At 37.8% G+C, this 22,539-nt stretch overlaps 1 protein-coding gene across 1 annotated transcript in view; it reads right to left on the reverse strand.

Annotated features, from left to right (window-relative positions):
* The window catches only part of vta1 (vesicle (multivesicular body) trafficking 1), a 33,881-nt gene extending 11,424 nt beyond the window's left edge, over positions 1 to 22,457 (reverse strand). The window contains exons 1-5 of the mRNA XM_007245460.4: positions 22,281 to 22,457; positions 13,569 to 13,663; positions 9,331 to 9,458; positions 5,174 to 5,249; positions 2,895 to 3,006 (exon numbers count right to left, since the gene is read on the reverse strand). Of these exons, the coding sequence (XP_007245522.2) occupies positions 2,895 to 3,006; positions 5,174 to 5,249; positions 9,331 to 9,458; positions 13,569 to 13,663; positions 22,281 to 22,371 (502 nt within the window). The 5' untranslated portion in view covers positions 22,372 to 22,457. The remainder of the gene's footprint in view (positions 1 to 2,894; positions 3,007 to 5,173; positions 5,250 to 9,330; positions 9,459 to 13,568; positions 13,664 to 22,280) is intronic.
* Between the last annotated feature and the right edge of the window lie 82 nt (positions 22,458 to 22,539).

Raw genomic sequence — 22,539 nt, forward strand, 5'->3', positions numbered from 1 at the left:
GCACATAAGTAATGCCTCGTTTGATCAGGTTTGGATGTGATGTTGAACAATGGCTGTGGTGTAGGTAATGCAGCATGAGGACATTCTTTTCCTGTTAAAGGACCTCCTCTGAGTGGCCCATCTGACAGACATTTAGAAACACAGAGATGCTGTGATAAGGCAGCAACACTCAGTAAGACCCAGTTATCAGCCAGTGCTATCAGCTTTCCACTGGGAATGGTGCGCATTGTTGAGAATAGCCTAGCATGAGGTCACAGTTTCAGTGCAGAGGCCCAGCTGCTCAGTGACGGCCTCAGTAAGAAAGAATGAAGCTACAACCATAACACAGCACTAAAGAAATTCCTGTTACAGTCCAGTATGTAAGACATCGCAGTCATCAAAACCCACATTTTTTACTCAGCTTATTTATTTATTTATTTATACAGACACTGGATTAAATTCATTATTAGTACTATCCTAATAAATGGTTCAATTTGTTTTACCCTGAACAAATGTATTAAAGTGCACTGAGGAATGTTACAGCTAAGCAGGTTTTTATTTCTAACCTTCTGGCAAGATTACCATTTCAGAAATTTACAGTAAAATTAACCAATCTAAAACATAATGCGGGTATATGCAACAAGTGTGTTTCTGGCTTAAGGCTTATGCCTTGTGCGACTCTGCACGTGTGCACACGTCCCTGAAGATGAATCTAGGGATGACTTCATTCGCGACATGAGCGGGGTCAGGTCAAACGCAGCCCACCCAGCAGCTGTTGCAAGGGAGCAGAGTGAGCTAACGACGAGCCATACGCCCTCCATACATCTTCACTAAAAAAAAAAAACTGATGCTACGCTCAACCAACTTGTGAAAGCCAACAAACAGTTTGGATCTGCTTTTTAATCCCAGCTCTGGGCTAAATCCTAGAACACAGATAACGCCATGAAATTGCTTTTTTATGTTATCAGAACACAATCGAGAGCTTGTAGTCAAATATGAGCAACCGCTTTCAGAAATAGAAGCATTGCGCTACAGTTGATGTAAATCTCAGCGTTCTGTAATGGGGATAAAACGTGAGCATAGTCTGTCCCTCAGCAGGGAGGTATGGAACACAGAAAAAACAGACTCCTTGATTTGATTTTCTCCGCCTGAATGGGCTGAATGGGAGTGGAAAAAATTAACGACTTCTGCATGGCCATGCCCCTGAACAAGACATGATGCTATTTTCATTATCTAAACAGTATCATCTGGACTGGCATTACATCTTTTTATTTCATACTGTGAAATATAAAAAAATGCAAATCACACCATACCATATTCTAATCAATGTATCTAGCAACCAATTGTTTAATCAATAGCAGTTTTTCAACATAATAACGACTTTAAACACTCCTCCAATTTAACAACTGTCTTGCAGAGGAAGCTAAAGGTAAAGATTATTTACTGGCCCAGCATGTCTCCAGACCTAAACCCTATTGAGTATCTGTGGGGCATCTTTAAACAGAAGACACAAGGTATCTAAAATCCACCAGCCTATGATGTTGTCATGAAGGAGGATTCCAGTGGCAACCTGTGATGCTCTGGTGAACACCATGCCCAAGAGTGTTTTGAGAGTATTTGGACATTTTCACTTAGGGTGTACTCACTTTTGTTACCAGCAGTTTACACAAATTTACACTGTTATACAAGCTGTAGACTGACTAAATGGCATTAGATACCATAGGCTGTTCAAGTCTGTGGAAGACCCCAAGTACTGTACGTACAACACTCAAATCCAGAAGATTAGCCAAACCACTCCAAGAGGCTTCTGCAGAATTAGACAAGTCATTGTGCAGCATAGCCCATAGCCTACATGGGTTATAAACATGTAGCAGCTAATTTTCATTTCATTATTACTCATTATTCATTTTATGTGTTTCCAAATGTTTTGTTGTTACATTGAATGGAAACCACTTATTATGCACATTGTTAAACAGCTGTAAGTCCAAAAACGTTAGAAATGGCTTCATAATCTTTTCCAGACTGACAGATCTCAGTTACTTTCCTTCACATTTGTTCTTGGATTTCTATGAATATATCCTTTGGTCTACTTCTCTTTGTCAGACAGATCCTTTTTAATTTATTTCTTGATTGAGAAACTTTTAATTAAATAATAATGACATCCAAAATAAAATTCTTAGAAATAGAGAACAATTAGAGGGCCTCTGCCTGACTTGAGGCATTCTTTTTAGGCACACTCTCTACCTCTCTCACGCGAACATGCTCTATCTATTACATTCTCTTACACTCAAGCAGGAGCAAGTTTGGGTCTGGATCAGGTTTCAAATTGACCATTACCAGGTGGGTCTGACTAGGTTATGTCTCACAGTTGCAGTTATGGGTCGGACCAGTGCAGACCTCTAATATAAATTTGATCATCTTCACGCCAAGAGGACAAAACTGTGTTGAAAATTTGTACACGCTTATTTTCTCCTGGGATAATCAGCATCAAGCAGAAGTGCAATAAAACAGCCCACTTGTTTTCCTAATGACTGTCCTAACCTTCAAACCGCATAGGTCACGCATTAGCGGATCATTTTCACATTATTACAGATGCAGGCAGCCCCAAAGCTGTTGTGCGATATCAAAAAGGAAAAAAATAATAATAATCCGTACACAAATAGCTACCGACCTCTTAGCGCAGACTAGGCAGACCTGGGAACTGCTCTGCTACAGGCCTCCCTGAATCTGATAACACACACAATGCTGTAACCTTTACCAGCTCAGGCTTAGCTGGCCAGTGCTGAGGAAGCCAGGCAGTAGGTTGCTGTAGGAAAGGCTCCAACTGGAGCGTATTTTGTTAGCAGGAGTCATCTGTTTAGTTTAGTTTGGTTTGGGGTGGGGTTGGGGGTCACTGATATTATATCAGAACTTACCATATGTTTCCCCTTCCATTCCAATAGGGCCGGCCTGAGGCGCCTCGCCGTTCTTCAGACAGTTGTGGATGTAGGTTGCCTTCCATCTTGCATACTTCCTGTGCTGGATGTTCTGGAAAGGGCGGGAGGGGTGGGGGTTCAATAATGAGAATGATTAAGATAAGCCATGCCAATTACGGCTCTCTCACGGCCACACAATAGGAGGCTGCTGGAGGAGATTAAGCTAAGACTGTTTATTTGGCTTTTAGGGCTGAATGTGGCGAGATGATTGCCTCTCTGCAGCTCTGCAGCCCAAGTGAACACTTGAGTGTGTGGAGATGATTGATTGAGGAGTCGCACACCATTTGAAAGTTGGGAGCTTTAAATTAGATGTTGTTCGTTCAGAATTAATATTATAGGTGTAACAGATATAATTATACAAACATAATTTTATACTGTTATTGATTGACCATGATATGAAATATACTTTCAATGTTAACACAAAAAAGCTAAATATTTATTAATTTTGATCAATATTCAATTGCCAATTTCCCTGTAAAAGCATAATGAAAAGCAGCAAAGGAATAGATCAATGAAAAATGAATTAGTATAATTTATCTCTCACCCCCAAATGCAGGCGATCAGTCAAGATGCTTAATATCTGACTCATGCATATTTTGACAACTGCAATATTTTTACCTTAAAAAAGTTTATTTTAGCTCTTTTCACCCCACAGGACCTACTTATACATCCTCTAGAAGCCTTGTGCCAAAATGCTCCCTTTCTACAAGTAATCCAATATGGCTGAATTTCCTTGTGGCCTGTTCAGAGAGAAACAGCACTATTATGGAGGGCTGATTCAGAGGAGTCATTGTCCGGGTTAGCATTACATGGACAAGGCGCACTGTTAAAACAGTCGACCCAATCGGCACTCTACAGTAGGAAAATGTCTGGCCCTTAGGGAGCAAACAGCACTCAATGAAACATTGTCCATCCTCAGACACAGGTCACTTCACTCTGTTCTCAAAAAAAAAAAAAAAAAAGCAAAAAAGAAAGTAAGAAAGAAAGAAAGACATTTGCAGCCATGGAAACCAAGCAATGATGGTCTAATAGGCATGCTGGAAAGAAAGCATCAGAGGCTCTGCTGGTGGGCCCGTATTACCCACACTTTCCAGGCACGAGTTTCCCAAAAATCAGTGCTGCTGAAATCTGTGTACACTGCGAGTGGTGAGGCACAGTCCTGGGCAGAGCTTTTGCACTTCCCTCAGTTTTTTCCATTTTTCGCTCGCAGTTTTCCAGGTGATGTTGAATATAGTTAGCCCAGTGAACTGGAGGGCTTGTATAATCGTTCCACATTTCGGTTCCTCACACATTAACTACTTACATACTGGTTTAACAGTTGTTCTAATTTACACAAATTACTGAATATGCTTCAAGATTTAGAAATGAATCAAAAGTAAGATTTCAGTGGTTAAGACATTGGAGTTTTATATTGAGTCATTGTAAGCCATTGTGAGTCAATCTGAAGGTGGAACTGGGACTGACTATAATTAATTTTAAATAATATTTTGGCAATGAAACTTTGAACACAAATATTATATAAAGTATATAATAATAGTATATTAAGTGCTCTGCGACTGGTTCAGGAAAATCAGCTTCTTTATGTGGAATCAAGTCACCACCCTTCACTTGTCCTTTAACAAATCCTATACAGCTCTGGAAAAAATTAAGAGACCACTTCAGTTTCTGAATCATTTTTTTCTGATTTTGCTATTTATAGGTAAATGTTAGAGAAAAATTAACATTGTTGTTTTATTCTATAAACTACAAACAAAATTTCTACTAAATTCCAAATAAAAATATTGCCATTTTTTTCAGCTTTCAGACCTCAAATAATGCAAACAGTTTTTCCAGAGCTATATATACACTCAATTTAATAGCAAGGTTTATTCACCTACTCATTTATCCAATTATCTAATCAGCCAGCAGCATCAGGTAATATCTATATTAAGCATAAGAATAAAAAACAAAAAAGAGACCTAAGTGGTCTAGGCTGTTGTGATTATTAAGTCACACTGCCATTATACAGTCAAAACACTAGCTGGGCAACGTTTTTTTGGGCCACTGTGTTGACTACCTTGGCATACTGCAAATGATAAAGCCTGAAACTGACTGAATTATGATGCTGCTGAAGCTAACAGCAAGATAAAGGAGAGAAAAAGTTGGAGGAAATGGTCCTTAAGGCTATTGAACAGATTAGATCAATTTTTTTGCACTGCAAAATTTGATTTCAGGCTTACCTCCTCTGACAACTCTCCAAACACAGACAGCACGTCCAACAGAAGACTTGCAGTGTAGAAAGACTTGATCATGTTTCTGAGAAGAAAAGAGATCAGAAGAGAGCAAATCAAGTTACAGCGCTTTAACTAAAATCATGTGATGGGATTTTGTTCAATCAGGGACGTGTTACAACACTGAAAAAAAAAACATTTAAATAAGTAAAAGGTCTCTTCTGCTACTTGTTACTGCACTGAAATAAATTCAGTAAAATAAAATCAGCTGCTTGTTACTGCACATCTAACTGGACAGACCCTCGACCACTGACATCTCCAAACCTTTAGTTTGAAACATTAGTGAAACATCAATTTGGTCAGAAAGCACTAAAAGGTAATTGAACACACTGATGATGACAGTATCTCATTACATTTTGCTCACCCAAGTAAAACACACTGAATAGATTTATTTAGCAAACCCCTCAAACAAGAGCTGAAATTTCTACTGACACAAGGCAGTGCTTTTTTCCTTTGTACTGTCACCATGAATTTTACTATAATCACTTACACTGAGTGGGTGTGTTTGTTAATTCACTTGAGAAGCAGAGCAGAGACTTTAATCTTCAGCATACCTGGAGCAGCCTGGTGAAACAGTGTATCAGCGTCTAAATAACATTCTTTCCCCTTGAACGAAACTCTAGCTGAACCGAAAACAGTGATAAAATCATCACTTAGGGCAGCTAATTTTAGATGAATGTGATCTTTCATCAAAAGAAAATGTTGCTGAAAAGTATTAGACCAAAACAAACCTGTCACTGAACTTCCGATGTGAAATCTAAGCAAGGCTCTGATGTTGGAACTGGGGGTCAGCAGGAAGGGGCAAAAAGGAACAGTTTGTGTTCAAAGACACAGTGTGCAAACCGGACGAATCGTAAAAGGCAGGCGAGTCACAGGAAAGCTTGTCAGAACAGGACCTTAAAAACACAAGCTTTCCTGGGGCCTCTGACATGCACAGGCTCTGCTTCAACTGAAGCCTTGTTAGAAGTTTCAGAGGGTGGAAAGCAAGACTGGCATATTGAGAAGCTGAGGAAGGTCAGCTTCCATAAACCTTTACCTAAACACCCCCTAGAAATTACACAACATTAAATTCACTGCTTGTTTACATAGGTCTGGTTTCTCTGCTTATTTTCTTGGACGGGAACAGAATATTAAACTAGCCTATTTCTCGTAATCCTGACTAGTGGGCAGTTGGCTTTACGTTGGTACCGTCTGAATGTGGTTTTATTTGATGTTTTTCCTCTCTACGTATGATACCAATAAAGACCCTACTTTAGACGGTAATGATGTCACCTGCATATTGGTTTCTGCCACTGACACTGGAGACTAGCTTTCTTGTTTAAATATCAATTATCTGACAAGTTTTCTTAGCTTTTTTAATTTCCTTTGGGCACTCTCAGCTCAGTGACCCACAAAGTTAGGCACAGTCCCTCTTTCAGCCAGTTCCTTTCTGTTGCCATTCAGTGATGAATTACTCACACTCACACCTTATTCGATTCCTATTCTTCATTCCCTGAAAGTCTGTTGTGGTCAAAAAAACAAGTTGAATCACCAAAAGCACAACCAGGAATTGTAGCCAATGTAAAATACATACAGGGGGCTGGCTACCTGCTTGTTTTTGCAGCACACACTTTCTTGCCATTTCTCAAAATCTCTTTATTTAAGATGCACACACCCAATATACTATAGTGGGATGTAGATTGGTAATTAACAGTATTCTAGATTGGGCTGTTCAATCTTATCAGGAAAGAGCCAGGGCAGCTTCACAGCAACAGCTCAATTGATCAAGTTTTAATCATTTGTTCTCAGTCTACAAACAAGCAGAATCAGCAGTGCTAAAGTTTGTTTGGAATGAAAATCTGCCCACCTTTTGTGAAAAAAAGTGGACAATCTTTTTTTAGAATAACTTTTTTTGTCACTCTTACAGTTCTAGGCACATTTTAAATGACACCCTCTGTGCGCTATAACACAAAAATACCCATATCTAAAACAACTTCTCCAGAGAATAAAGCTTCTTAACTTTTAATGGAAGTCACTAAAGTTTGTGCAAGGTCAGCTACAAGCTTTAAATGATGTCTAAAAATGTTGGAGGGATGTAGACTGAATGGTAAACCAAGTGCTTTCTGACTCAGCTTCTCTTTTACTACAACATTCTACATTTTATAATCCATCACTGTGGCAGTAAAATGTTTCAGAACTCCACCTTCCCCATTGTTGTGAATGAACTTCACATTTTCTAATGGGCTTCACATTTTCTTATGGAGGATAAAGGGCTTAAGAGTGGATCTGGGTACACAATGTCAAAACTTTGTTCTTCTCAGAACTGTACTCTTCGTGACTCGGATACAAAGCCGCTGACAAAGCGGACATTGCTGCTCCTATTATATTCTCCTCAAAAAAGGCAGCACGCACGAGCTGTGGTACTTGACCCTTGAGAAGATAGTTATTGTTGGTGAGAACAAAAGGTCGGTGTAATTGGATATGAATTATGTCTCTCTCCTTAACAGGCCGGGGAATTGTGGATTTAAGACAATCAATGGACAAACTATTCCTGTTTGTTATCAGATAAATATATTTTGCGGAACAAAACTTGCTTATTTCTTTATATTAAAACCACTGACCAATAAGTGACCAAAATACAAATTTATTTACTACCTAGTTAGGAATGTATAACCAGTAAAATTGTATACATTTTTTATATATTTAAATATAAGAGAGAAAAGACAACTGAATAGTAAGCAAAACATGCATACTAATAAAAAAATAATTTGTATATACAGATATTTAAAGCTCAGAAAAAAAAAGAAAATCATCGTTCAATTGATCTAATGTCAACAAGGCATCTGGTTGCAGCTTGACAAAGAAAAGCAAACCAGGAGGAGGTGGGGCTTATTTAGAGAATGTACTCAGGCTCAAATAACTAAATGTCTTATGAATTAATTATAAATTATACATTTTCTAAATTCAAAGTTGTGTTTTTTTAGGCTTTGCTGTAACAGCATAGTACTGCTGGCATTAAATCCCTTCAGCTGTCAGTTATAATATAGCCCTGTATAACACTGACATTTTAGCACACAAGTTATTTGAACAATCTAAGTTTCCTGAAAAGCAGTATTATAAAATATAATGTATTACCAGTATTATATATTATTATTGAAAATGTAGCTGAATCTCAGAAATAACAGAATTAACTGCATTTAATCATGCTCTCACAGCAAAGAAGTTCAGGTATTATTACATAAATATTAACATTATAAACACCATGTTATTGTGCAATATAGAATTCAAATTTGGGTATTACATAAGTCTTTAAGGATAAGGCATCCTTGTGAATGTGTGGGAAATTACTGTAATCAGATATTTAGTATACTGAGCTGAGCAACAACAGTCTACTTTTTCAGCTTACTTGACAACATTTTCAGCAATAATAAAATAAACATGCATATTGCTTTTGTAATTCGGAGCACCACTAGCAATTCTTTAAGCAGTTTTCTCACAAAGTTTTCTTTAAGATGTCAACCTGATATTTTTTAAATTACATTCCTAATTAAATTTTAACATCTGTATGTTAAGGACCTCTTTGCATGGAGAGGTGTTCTTACATGGCTTGTAAACAAAATGATTAACCAGTTTTAGTTTGGTTTGATTAACCAAAAAAAAAAAAAAAAAATACAAATATGAGGCACTCATACGCAAAACAGCAGCTAAAATGCCTTGAGCAGTGGCTCTCTAGGAGACCTAGGGACTAAACCTCTGCCAGGCATTCAGTTCATTGGCGCTCATTAACCAGCCCAGCCCTGCCTGTGACGTCACTGCCCACAACAGCCTCATTATGCCGCCGTGACCTGTAACACTACACCTGGCTAATCCACACCCGTCTCACTCCCAGGCAATAGCCCTGCACACAGTCATCCTTTGTTGCTAATTTTAGCTCAGCCGTCCATTCGCAGAATACATTGCCACTGAGACTGTGGGATTATTTGGTGTTACGGTTCAGTGAAAGGAAACTGCATAAAAACTAAAATGTAAACAATAATAATAATAAAACTTGATGGATGGAAAATTTATAAACGAGTTCCAAAATCAACTTTGATTTAAGAATTGTTTTTCATGGACTCCAGGCTTACTTGTGGAAGCGGCCAGAGCGATCTTCGTTGTCAGCATAGAGGAACATTTTTAAGGCATAGTTCTCAATGTGGGCATGGCCAACCAGCTCCTGAGTGATGGAATCATTGTCACTGAGATCCTTCTTCATCTGCAACAAAACATAAAGTATGATAGTTACAATACAGTCAAACACTCATCACTGTGAAGAATGCACAGCATTCCTCTGTGTTTCTAAACTGAGCTCACACTATATTGAAATGTGAAGTGTAACACCATGAAATTGGAGGGCTTGTACAGCACCACTGAGAGACAAATATGAGATAAAGGCTTTTTTCTCAGAAGCCCGGGTTTCCATGACTCATCGATTCCTGGGATGCATCGGCCACTTTGATTCCCCTCCAGCAGCGCAGCGTAATTAACAGACTGAAGCGTGGAGGCTTCTCTGGAGACTTGCCCATGCACAATTAGTGGACTCATGTGCCGAGCTGTTTTTCAAACTCAGTGAAAGCCATATCCAACAACTCTGATTTGTAGCTCAATCATTCAGATAAAAGACATTTAATGGCCCATCACTTTCTGTGAAAACTGGAATGAGTACTACTGCTGTCAGCACTGACACTGACACCAGTTACCATCAGCCAGTACAGAGCTGAATACAGGGTTGAGTGATATCACATAAACTTCAATATCAAAATCTTCTAAATAAATCATGATATTTTAAATGTTAAGTATCGGTCCATACCTAACATCTAACAAAATGAATTAACAAAATGTAAGCTTTGTTAATTAGTATTACAGAACATTTACTTTGAATGTAATGTGTGCTATGTTACATTCTGGACTGATTTGTTTTGTTTTTTAGCCTTTTTTTTATTTTTGTAGTGCATGTAATATAAATATCGACCAGTTTGACTGCCATTTAGGCTATTACTGACTTTAAAATACATAAAAGGAAATTTGTGGCTTCTTATACAGTCTACAGCAATGCCTTTTGTTGAATTTGTAAAATAAGGATTCCATAGTATGGTGTATAGACAGTGGCTAAAACTCATATGTTGTATAATACATAGAACATATGGACATTAAACTGTGGCATCTATACCAAAATAGCACCCTAAATGTTAAACAGGGTCTCATGCACACTTTTCCTGAAAAATAGAGTAGACCTTATCATTTTATCACATAACTTTAGGGAGTAGTTTTGGTTGGTTTTTAAGCTTCTTACTTATTAATTTTTCCAAACATTTTTGACTGCATTTCACCAAGTTTAGTAGAGCCATCCTCACATAACACATGATCATGTTCAGAAGAAAATCAGTTAGTTAAACACAGTGTAAAGCTTACCCTTCCTTTGCGAAAATTAAAAGTTTAATTCTATTTTACTGTAAAACAGTGCTCTGCATTGCAATGCTCTCGCCTTTTAGAACATACACTACTGCTGTGTTTGTGTTGTTTGTTGAGTCTCTACTAAAATTGTAAAAGCAGAGTGCCAAAATCACATCCCAAATCAGAGTGCAAAAACATGCCAACACTGACCTGAAATCCATGTCAATCTTATCCTTGTAGAAAAAAAGCTTTTAACCCACCTTATTTCAAGATGCATAAAAACAGGCACCCAGACTTTATTCTCTCCTGCCACTAAGGTGGTATTATTATTATAATTATTACTACACTACCATACTGGTATACTCCAAAACAACTCAATAAAGTGCACTAATTAACAGAAAAAGTGTAATTTAAAAAATCTGCAATTTCCACTCTCTTCTCTATGTAAGGCAGTTTGCAGCAGTGTGGCAGTGGTCAAGTCTGCACTGAAATTTGTAATGGCCATCGTCCAAAGCCTGAAACCTCAGCTGGTCCATGGCCACAGGCATGTGATGTTACAGTCTGCTAGAGAGCCTTGGGTTTCGCTGTAAAACCAGTAAAGCAAATACTGCTTACATTTCAACAGGTGGAACTCAGGCACCTGAATGGCCACACTGTTCACGTTTTAATTAAATTATTAGCTGTCCCAACAAAAACGTCCAGCACATCAGAGACACCAACACTTATGCAGAAGCAAAGACAAAGACAATCACCATCTGTGTCCGAGTCCATCTGTGCAGTCAACACACACTCATACAGACCAGTGTGCAAACACACACAGTGGACAGTGAGCACACAAAAAATCATAAGCTGGGAAAGAAACATGTTCTGAATGTGTTCTTGCTGGTGTGGACTGAATTAAAAGCTTCCGTGACAGATCATGTTGCTGCACACAGATTCCTTGGGATTTTCTAAGAGTTCCTCATGTACAGAAGAAACAAGTAACTAAAGAAATTCTGTACTGCTGAGAGAAAAAAAAAAACAGTACATGAACAATCAGTTCTCACAGTCAATGTTTAAAAAAAGAAGCACGAGTGACTTTTAGCGAAAGCCAGGTTGTTACAGCCGGACAGTTGACTAAGACCATCTCAAACACATCAAGACTGCAGCTCTGCTTGCTGTGAGCAGTGGTAAATGCATCAATAGTGGGACGGACAACTGGTCCCAGGAGGCACCGTGAACCAGCTTAAGATTGTTGGCACCCAATGAGCTTGTTTTATGTCAATCGCCTCTTTGAAAAACTGCACGAACATGAGGCTGGGGTGGGAGGAATACCAGAAGTGTTGTGGGGCGCTGCAGGAGCAGAACAGCGAGTTTAATCAGCGGTGCTGGTATGTCTTCATGCTACATATTTAGGCTTTAGAATAATGTGGATCCTCGTACCGTGAGGGTTCGTAAAGAATACATGTACCGTTACACCCCTCCCAGATATGTAAGCTACTTCCATGATGTGTTAAGTGATAAACGAACAGAGCAAACTTTTTTTTATTTTAGACTACAAACAAGAATGTATAACAAACATTCATAAACCTTTAAGCTCTTAACAGTATTTTAATGTTTGTACATGCCAGTTAGCTAGCTAGAATTAGCTAGGTTAGATAAAGGTGGCTAAAACATTAACCTATTTTCGAAATATTACCAATGTACCCCTCTATCCAGTTGCTGTATCCTTTTAGCAAAACTGCTTTTGGTATTCAACATCTCACTTTAACCCGTATTTCTACATTATTTATAGCAAAACGTGGTAATAGCTGAAGATTTGTGGTCCACACCATTGCTGAGTATGGTCTTACTTCCAGTTCCTCATCACAGCCTCACTTAAAAAAAAAAAATGGCGGCCGTGTGAAAAATGCTCCAACATGGTGTAAACAAAGCTGTCTACTCTGAGCTGAACTAGGCTACTGAGGGGCTACTCTGGCACAAATCACAATCGTTTAATGAGGTTTACACTCCTGTCAACACACAGTTATGTACCAAAATACAACACAAAATGTGCTTACAATGAATACATAAGGCTGCCTGGCACAATGAGGGTTTATTTTTTTTAACCCTCTATGATTTAAAGTGTGTAATGACTGCTGTGCAGTGCTGTGTATTTTTTGATAATGAAGTAAATTTAGTCAATTAATTAATCAATCAATCAATCAATCAATCAAATAAATCAATTAACTAAAAAATAACTTTTTTAAGGCATCCCAGATTTGGTGTTGACTGCTGCTAAATAAATACCTGCACTGTGAATGTTTTCCAAGTTTACCAACGTGCACAAATAACATTTTACTAGTAATCAAATGCAGCAATCGATCATTTCAAAGGTTTCCCTTACTTTATCTCGCAACTGTAATAAAAAAAAAAAAAAACATTAAATGCCTATCCCCCACAGAAGCTGAATCTTAGATAGTGTTTAAACTAAACTTAGCTTAACCTTTTGTACACACAGCCACAAGGCTGGCAGGAGCTTTTTCCAGCTGTGGATTTATGCTGCTGTGACATTTAATAAACTGGGCTAAAGCAACAGTAGAAGCCAGGCTCCAAAGACAGCAGGGTCCCTAGAGTGGCCTAATTGGTACCAAAATGTCTATAACAATCCCTCAGCATAAAATCAAACATTATTCTATTGTAGCCTTCTTCACCCTTTGCATGGAGACCAATAAACAAGGCCCTTTCAGCTGGGATGGGAATGCAATGCTCTTAACATTAGGGTCAATTAATGTCAATTAATGCTTCCTGACCACCATTCTCAAGGTAATGCCTCTCTCACTTCTCGAGCCTTTGGTTTGCTTTTACATGAAGCTATTACACGGAAGGCTTCACAGCATAACATATTACAAACATTTCAGGGCACTTAGCAATAAGTCCCACTATAAAAGCAGATATTAAGGACACATCTTACCATCTCCAGCTGATCCATTAGCTTCATAAGGAACTTTCGACATTCTGGAGTTTTACTGTCCAGTTTCATTCCAGTCTGCATGCCATAGAGACGACCTGAAAGTCAGAAAATCCCAAAAGAAGAGAGCCATGAAAATTTAAATTTTCAGCTGCTGAAGTGATGCTAGCAGAACAGAACTGATGAACAACAAGAGCCCTGACTGACTGTCAGCTCCATATCGTCGCTGTCCAATGAAAAACACTTATCTCCAAAACAGCAACTTTCCAGGAGAGAGAAAAAACTTTGTAAACTTTCAATGGAAGTCAATGTAAAAAAAAAAAGATTTCAGATAGTTTTGAAGAGTTTGTATTGGTCCGTTCATCAAGAAATTTTGGCACAGTGTAAGGGACTGTAATTATGTAGTAAACTAAAAATCGACAAAAATGGAGATAAGTGTTTTTCATAGGACAGCGATAATATGCAGCCTATAATATGACATGCAAATTCATACAAAACCCTAAACATGCTGGCTAACATTTCTGGAGAAAGTGGTCCTACCTTAATGATGTGGCAATAAGTTTATCAGATAATTGACCTAAAACAGTTATAATGCTTAATTATACTCATCCAGGATTCACTCATTAGAAGACAAGGCTAGGAATAACTAATAAGTTATCAGTAATCTAATAATCTAATTACTTACTCTTACTCTGTAGACACTCTGCCCTGTACATTTTTTTTATTTATTTAAATTTTCTCCCCATTTTCTCCCAATTTAGCTAGGCCGACTGTCCCACCCATTCAACTGGTAATGCCACAACACAAGGAGGATGAAGACTAGCACATGCCTTCTCCAACACAGTCAGTCACAAACTTTTTTTGAATTGCATTTCTGAGTAGCCAGCTCACTCAGAGGAAAGCGTAGCGACTCGGTTCGGATACATTAGCTCACAGGCACATGGTGCTGATCGACATCACTCTAGGAGTGATGAGGGGAAAGAGCGCCACCTAATGCTCGAACCTGTGCTCTCTCAGGGCTCTGGCAGCTGGTGGCAAGCTACATGACCTGTATTCGAACCAGCAATCTCCCGATTATAGTGGCAAAACTTTAGACCGCTGGACCACTCACTGCTTTCCCTGCACATTTTAACAGTTTCCCTACATTAACACACACACACTGACACTCTGAATATACGTGTTCATGATCTGACTGAATCAGGTATGTTGAAAAAAAAAAGCAAAAGCACTGTGTCACTTTACAATATTAAAGCTACGGCTGGTGGCTCAAAGCATTTGCATATGTTTCTGATGTGGTGTTGAACCAAAAATGTCACTGTGTTTTCACAAGAGGAACAAAAAAAAAAAAACCCTGGAGTGAATGAAGGAGCTCTCGAGGATACATCACTATGCCTGTGAATGAGATACCATGTCTGCAGTCAATAAGTTCAATAGATTAACATGCGCTTCAAACAGCATCATGGAAAGGTCATATACAATGTACACCGGAACCAGTGGTTAATTAGAATTCCAGGTGGATGACAGACAAGGTCTTAATTAAAGGCTTCAGGAAGGAGAGAAAACAACAATCAAAAGCTGGAGCAGCGGTTCAAAGCCATTAAGCCAGCAGAGCTCTCTGAAGAACATTTGAACGAAGGTACTCAGTCCAGATCTTCAGGGACATTGTCTACTAACGAAGATAATACATTTTTACCTCCCACGCTTTGAGCAATTTAAGAACTCACACAGGTTGGCCATTTCCCTGAGGAAATTAAAAAGTTGAGGCATCTTCAAAGGCCCTGGCCTTAAACAGATGGCACCTTTGTTTAAAGGATCACGGCATTATTATGTACTTCACTATTCTCATTATGCCAGTATTAGTGTTCAATTCACTGTAATGTCAAATAGGTGCTCCATGATAAAGAACCATGATCTGCACGTTCCTTAAATATGTATTGGGATAACGTAGACAAAGGACTTATTAGGCTGTTCACACACAGTCGAGTCAGAATATTACTATCACCTGCTTGTTTATACACACACTGTGCCATCTTATCTGCTATGCTGACCATACAACAGGACCACCAAAGAGCAGATTTTATTTGGATGGTAGATCATGCTCAGCACTGCAGTGACACAGACATGATGGTGGTGTGTTAGTGGGTGTTGATACAAGTGGATCACAAAATGGCAGGATGTCATGTGAAAACTGAATATTTGGATTACAAGCAGAAAAAAGGACACTGAGATTGCACTGCACTTGTGTAGAAGATCACAAAGCCCATTATCAAGAGTCAGTTATAGGGGTCATATCATTCTTTGTTTCTTTCTGTGACTATCAAGAGCCTAAACTGGGAAGAAATGATATCTCTATCTACAGAAACTCTATCTAAAGAAACATTTTTTGAGACAGACTTAATTTTGAATGCTTGCATTCACTCATCACAGATTGTACAATAATTACTCAGTAAAACACAACCAGTAGTTTATAACTTCCTGAAGGAAGTGAGAAAAGAGTAAATATACGCAGCTGGAAGCGCTCAGAGCATCCTGAGTGTTAGCGCTCATAAAGGCTCCTGTGTGCCGCTGAGCTGGACATCGCTACATGCACAGGAGGCAAATGTAAGAATGTTTACAAAAAGCTGTCTGGCAAGTCTGCCATAGGGAGCAGACTAACAAGTCTTTTTAGGCAGGAGGCATCTGAGGAATACTTAATACAAGTTAATTTTACATTTAGTTCCAACTTGTCTTTTTTGTCATCCAGAAAGATTGTAAAAGCTGTCCAAAACATTAGCAAGCTTTTTGTCATCCCTCTGTATTAATGTTTGGTGTGTAAAACAGAGCAATACATTAGTGAGCTGAAGCCCTGCCTTAACTTAGAACAAGGAAAGGCCACAGTGAGCAAATGAAATGCCAGAATGAGCCAATTACGTGTTTATCACCTAGCCATATCATCAGGTACATTCAAATGACAGCTGAAAACAAAAGTTGTGGATGGGCATAAGTTAAGGTCATTGATTTATTAGGCAGGGTCGCCAAACCACTGTGCCATTGCATAATGTGTAAAATGAAGTATTTTGAATATTTATTTTACTTCAGAAGAGTATAACATTTTGGGATACTATACTATACTGGTGCACATTTTGCACACTTAGGCCAATTAAAATGCAGAGACTAAGTTTGTACTAAGACCTAAATCTTAAACCTAAAGCTTATTTTAATATATATATATATATATATATATATATATGTATATATATATATATACATATATATATATATATATATATATATATATATATATACATACATATATACATAAACACATCATATCAAAAAGCAGAACTTAGAACCTACATCAAGCCCAGCACAGTGCCATCAATCTGTTGTCAACTATCAGTGAGACTCCAGCTCAGACAATCCAGATGTTAGCATTGTAACCAATCCCTTCTGTAGGCTTTATAGTTAAAAAAAAAAAAAAGTCAAGCATTCTCGGGCCAGATTGTATTAAGAAAAAATATTTACTACAAAAAAATAAAATAATTTTTTTTGTATAGTCAAGGATCTCCTGAAAATAACATCAAACTTTTTAATCTTCTCAATGAAGAAAAAAAAAACTGATGTAAAGACTACATTTTTTTCCGATAAAGTCACAGACACAGAGATTTATGAAGGAGCAGTGAATTATATAAAATGCACCACATGTCAACAGTATTGGAAACAAATATGGTTAAAAAAAACAGTTTTTGTCAAATCTCCTCGGTCCTTCTTTCTTTCTTTCTTTAGGGATAACCCACTTTCTCTGCAATGAGGACCAATTTGCAGAAAGCTGATGTCCATCACTGCAGATCACAGTATACAGTAACAAAGTCCTTCTTTGTAATGCAGTGACGCCTGTACTGTTTAACATCCAACTTTCCTCATTTAAAACAATGCAACACTGAGGCCATTCAGAATGAACTGCTATGAAAATAGTAAAAAAAATCCATAATCCACTTCAGCCTTTGCCATGTGTGGATTTTTTTTCTTTCATCTTCTTCTCAAAGACTTCAGAGTGTGAGAACTTTAAGAAAGGGTGAGAGAAGTAGGCTATATTCTACTATATTCTCTCAAAGTTTGACACTCATCACCTGTGCTTCAGCCCTGTGAGAACGCTGGAAACAAAGACATGTTCCACCAGCTTCTTCACTGTCCTGCTGTTGTGTAAGCAGACCATGTCACTCCAAAAATACCCAGGATGCACTGACATTTTATGATCAGATTTTATGATCTGATCCCCCGAATGCATCTACACCACATTCAAAAGAATGTGTGTCCGGATACAGTCAAAAAAGATGTGCAATTATTTATATATACTGTTTTTTTCACTAGTAGATGATCAGTCACAGTAGACATTATAGGGTGATTCCTTGAAGTTTTTCACGCCTTTCAAATAAATATTGGAAACGCTTGACATAATATGACTATGAGAAGCTAACAAAAATCATGTTTAATTTGTCCTGCCAGACAGTTACACTACTCTATTTGCATTTAACTTTTTCATTTTCTTTCTTTGGCATTACTGTTTTACTTGTATAATTCACATATTATAAATATATGCATTATTTAATACAAACTTAATGCAAAGTCTATTTAATACTTGTTTTTTTTTTACAATTAAATATTTTTTATTTAAATACATTTTTTATTTTCGGCCACACAAAACACTGCACATCATTTTCTACCCAGAATAAAACGCTTGTGCTTCCCTGAGATAACAAAATGACAGAAACACCTTTAAAAACTTAAAACACATGGGTGGACGTCTGAAGTGAAATGGTTAAAGACTGGCAAACATTACTTTGCCTAAGATGATTTACATTAAAGCATCCACAGAAACTCTGTCTGGATGATCTGAGCTGTAGTGAGAGCTGCTCAGAGCACAGAGTGAAACGTTTGGGATTGGTCCAAGGCTTTATTTGCATAATGCAGTCCAATAACAATGGATTATAAGGAGGAAAAGGATAGCCGTCAGTAGTCTATCGTGAACCCATGGCTTCAGCGTAAGCTTGACGTTCGACGGGCGTCTTGTGGGGACAAACGTAAGTATTTTCACTGACATCTGCAGTGAGGACAGAATTGTGTATTCAGGAATGCCAGCCCGCGCACTCGGCTCGCCCCACTACAAGGATCTTATTATTTCACTGCAGCTTCAGTTCCAGGATTGGATGAAGTCCAAATAGCAGGAGGCAAAACAATGTCAAAGAGGCGCCTTTTCCATAGGTTGGCAGCACAGCCACAGGCCGGCCCTGTCAAATCTTACAGAGCTTTCTTATTTACAGCCCACCACAAGTGATCCACACAAACACAACACAACAAATTATCTGCCATTTTTTAATCAACTATCAAGTTATGTCCTTATGTTTGGTACACGCATTTAAATTGTGATGCAACTGCATGACAAACATCTGAGCTACGTTCTCTTTTAGTGCCTGGAGAAGGAGTGCTTAGAAAGTGACTCTTTTGTCCACTTTGAAAGCCTATCGCCAAATAGCACGTCAGCTCAGTAAGCGTAGAAAAATAAGGCACAACTCAGGCATAAAGAGATGAACAGGCTACATGAATCATATTTTATGTGACTAATTTCCACAACTCTTTTCAACTCTAGCAGAAAAGAGAGGTAAAGAAGAGCAAGTCTTTGAGGCAGTGAACATTTTTAAATGTAAATGAAAGCACCACATCAGCAGCGACTATTTCCACACAGTCTGAATCACATAGAGAAAAATGCTGACCTCCAGTGGCACACAGCATTAGCCATTCTACTAAAAGGAAGCCTTTCAAAGCTCTACAGTGAATATCTCCAACAAGACTTACGGATTATCAGGAGTTGAGCAGATCATTTCCAGACTATAATTACTCTGACACTGTGATAGTATCTAATCACTGCTAGCTTCTGTATTTTCAGAACAGCATACATGGCATGTTATTACCAGTTTACAGTCTAAGGTTTCTCATTACATCCACTCACAGACTACCGAACTATAACATCTGCACTGTGGCATTTCAGAAAAAAATACACGTATCATTACAACCTTACTCACCTTACTCAGTCCACAGTCCTAACAGATTTAAATCAGTTCACAGTGTGATTTTGACTATAACTGATGTATTATCTTCTAAAGGTTGCGGCTGCAACTAGGGTTACACATTACTATCATTCTAATATATTTATTTATTTTGGTTGATGCAATATAATTCTGATATTGATATTGATATGAACAGATATTGAATAAAGGCCGTATCTTGTGTCGTACTATTGCAATGAGACACAATAAAACACATCAGTGGCAGATTCTTAAAAACTGCTAATAATACACTCATTTGTGCATAGTACAGTGACTTACTAAATTATTACATTATTCAGTTTAACCTGATATGTTCCTTAATACACTTGAAAAAAAAGTATTTTGTCAATACAATAAGAACATTAATCACAATGATTAAATATTTTTTTATTGCTCATCTCTAGTTGCAACTAATGATTATTTTGGTCCTCAACTAATCTTATGTTTTTATTTGTTGAATAGCCAATGACTATGTCTGCTATTCCCTCAATCACTGCCTCCTGTGAGCATAGCTTCCATTCCAAAGCTCACAGTTGGATGGTACACAATTATAGACATGGCCCTGTACCAACTTTTTTGTTGAAATTAAAAAAAATTATGTTTTCAATCTGTGAATAAAATATAGTTATATGCAATTTGTATTTTACACAGCATACTGTCATCAATTTTGGAATAATCTAATTATTATTTGCAACGAGTGCATAATGCAACATAAAGAGTTGCATTTGTGGTACATTGTGATCTGATCTTAAACTTTGCTAATAAATGTTAGGATTATATATTAGTATCTGTAACGTCTTTGTCGGTTTCTATATACATAACAATTAGACACTTCCTATACCAAAGACATGTAATTCTATATGTAGAAAGCCTGATTCCTACACAGTTTAACTATTTTCCTTGCTTAAACACATCTGATTTAATTGAAATGTGCACTAGATCAGACAGTTGACTGCTAAACTCAACAGCACAAAAGCAAAAGATGAGAGAGCCATGAGTTTTGTGCACCAATGCACTGTCAAGCTAAAAGTTAAAGCAACAGAAAGGGTGGCTTATATAGTGTTAAAACGGCATTACACCATCATGAGATTTTCTGACGTACCTCTGGTCATGATTAGATGCTAATAGACTAAATTATGTACTCTGGAGAGGAATTTCCAGTTAGTGGTGTTAAAAACTTTAACCACTTTTTTTTTCATTTCATGACGCACATTAGTTTTAGACAATAAATTATTATAATAATACACATAATTAAAATAATAAACAAATGGCAGACTGACACAGTAAGTAAAACAGGGCTGCAACAATTAGTTGATTAAATCGACAATGACGATTATTTAAATTTGTTGACTATAAATTTCATTGTCGACCCATTTTTAATAGTACCGCAAATTAATACATAAACTCAATAATAATCTGACCTTATTGTCTCAAGCCAACTTTAAAAGACCAACATGCATATTTCTTATTAATAGCAAACCTTTTAAAAAGATATTATTTCATTTCTCATATTAACCTTTTCTAGAAAATGTAAATTCATACTAAGCTTAGTATGTAGATCTGTAGTAGTGATGAAGGCAATTTTCTTTCAATGAAACAGAAAGGTAAGGTAGGTTGGGAAGCATTTCTTCTGTTTCAGACACAGAGGACATGACCTTCTGCAGTCACACAGGCCCACTCTGGACAGGTCTGACACCCCTGGTAGACCACTCGAAACCAACTAGTTACTTTTGAAAGCTGGAATTGGCTAGTTGTGTGGAGGGATGGAGTCTGAAAACGTACGTTAGCTGTACTGCAGTGGCTTGTGACTGAAAGAGTAAACAGAAGCACTGTGTAAAAACTAGTGTTGTTTTGAGATACAACATTTCCATAATTATACAGTTAATGCTTACCTAGTAAGGTTAGTCATTAATTAGCCATTAACCAACAAGCTAAAAGAAACCCTAAAGAAAGGGTTTCTGACTACTAGTGTTATGTTGAATTGTCGATATGTGCTTCTCAACTTCAGTCGGCATGTGCGTAAACAAATTTATTTAATGTTTCGATGTGTTTTATGGTATCATTATAATTTAAAAAATGTGATTTTTCTTATATATACAAACACTTTGTAACAATTCTTTTTTTATTTACTCAGCTAGCTAACAACTTTATTAGTCATCAGTCAGCCTTTGACCAACAAGCTAACGCTAGGCGGCTAACCCCCACCCTCAAACTTCATAGTTTAACTATTAAACACATTTTACACCTGATAATCTGGGCTGAAGACCCAGAGTAACGTAATTCATCACTGAGATATGTTCTAATATAAATGTTACACAGGAGCAGGCTAACTTTAAGCTCTTGAAGGATCTTAAGGGACCTAGTTAACAGACCTAGCTTAGCTAGCCATAATAAACCATTTAAAACTAATATTGGAATAATAAACGCCAGCTGAAGAGAGGAGCGCGGTGTTGTTAACAGAGATCGTGTTATCAGGGTTTAACTGAGTGAATCTGATGAAGTTTTGTCAGATACAGTATCTAGTTAAGTCATTTCCTGGTTTAAAGCTAACGCTAACGCTGCTGTCATGCTAGCGCTAAGCTAGCTCCTGCTCTGTTCTCAGGGCGGCTGAGGAAAGAGATGGTGGACTCACAGTAATAAGCTACGACGGGGTCTCGTTTTTCATGCTCCTGTGCTGTTCTTATATGGTGCTGAACAGCTTTTAATTGCGCTGGGACAGCCATCTCCTGACGCTCCACTCCAACAGACGCCTAGCTCGCCAAACTAGACTACCAGGACAAAAACAAAGCTGACAGGAGCGGCTGTGTGTTCAGAGTCCGTGCAGTGACCCCGCCAGGTGAGGAGGGGAACTGAAGCTTCAGCTGGGTCTTCAGGAGCTGAGAGGAGAAACC

The sequence above is a fragment of the Astyanax mexicanus genome, chromosome 1, assembly GCF_023375975.1.
Source record: "Astyanax mexicanus isolate ESR-SI-001 chromosome 1, AstMex3_surface, whole genome shotgun sequence".
Taxonomy (NCBI): Eukaryota; Metazoa; Chordata; class Actinopteri; order Characiformes; family Acestrorhamphidae; genus Astyanax; species Astyanax mexicanus.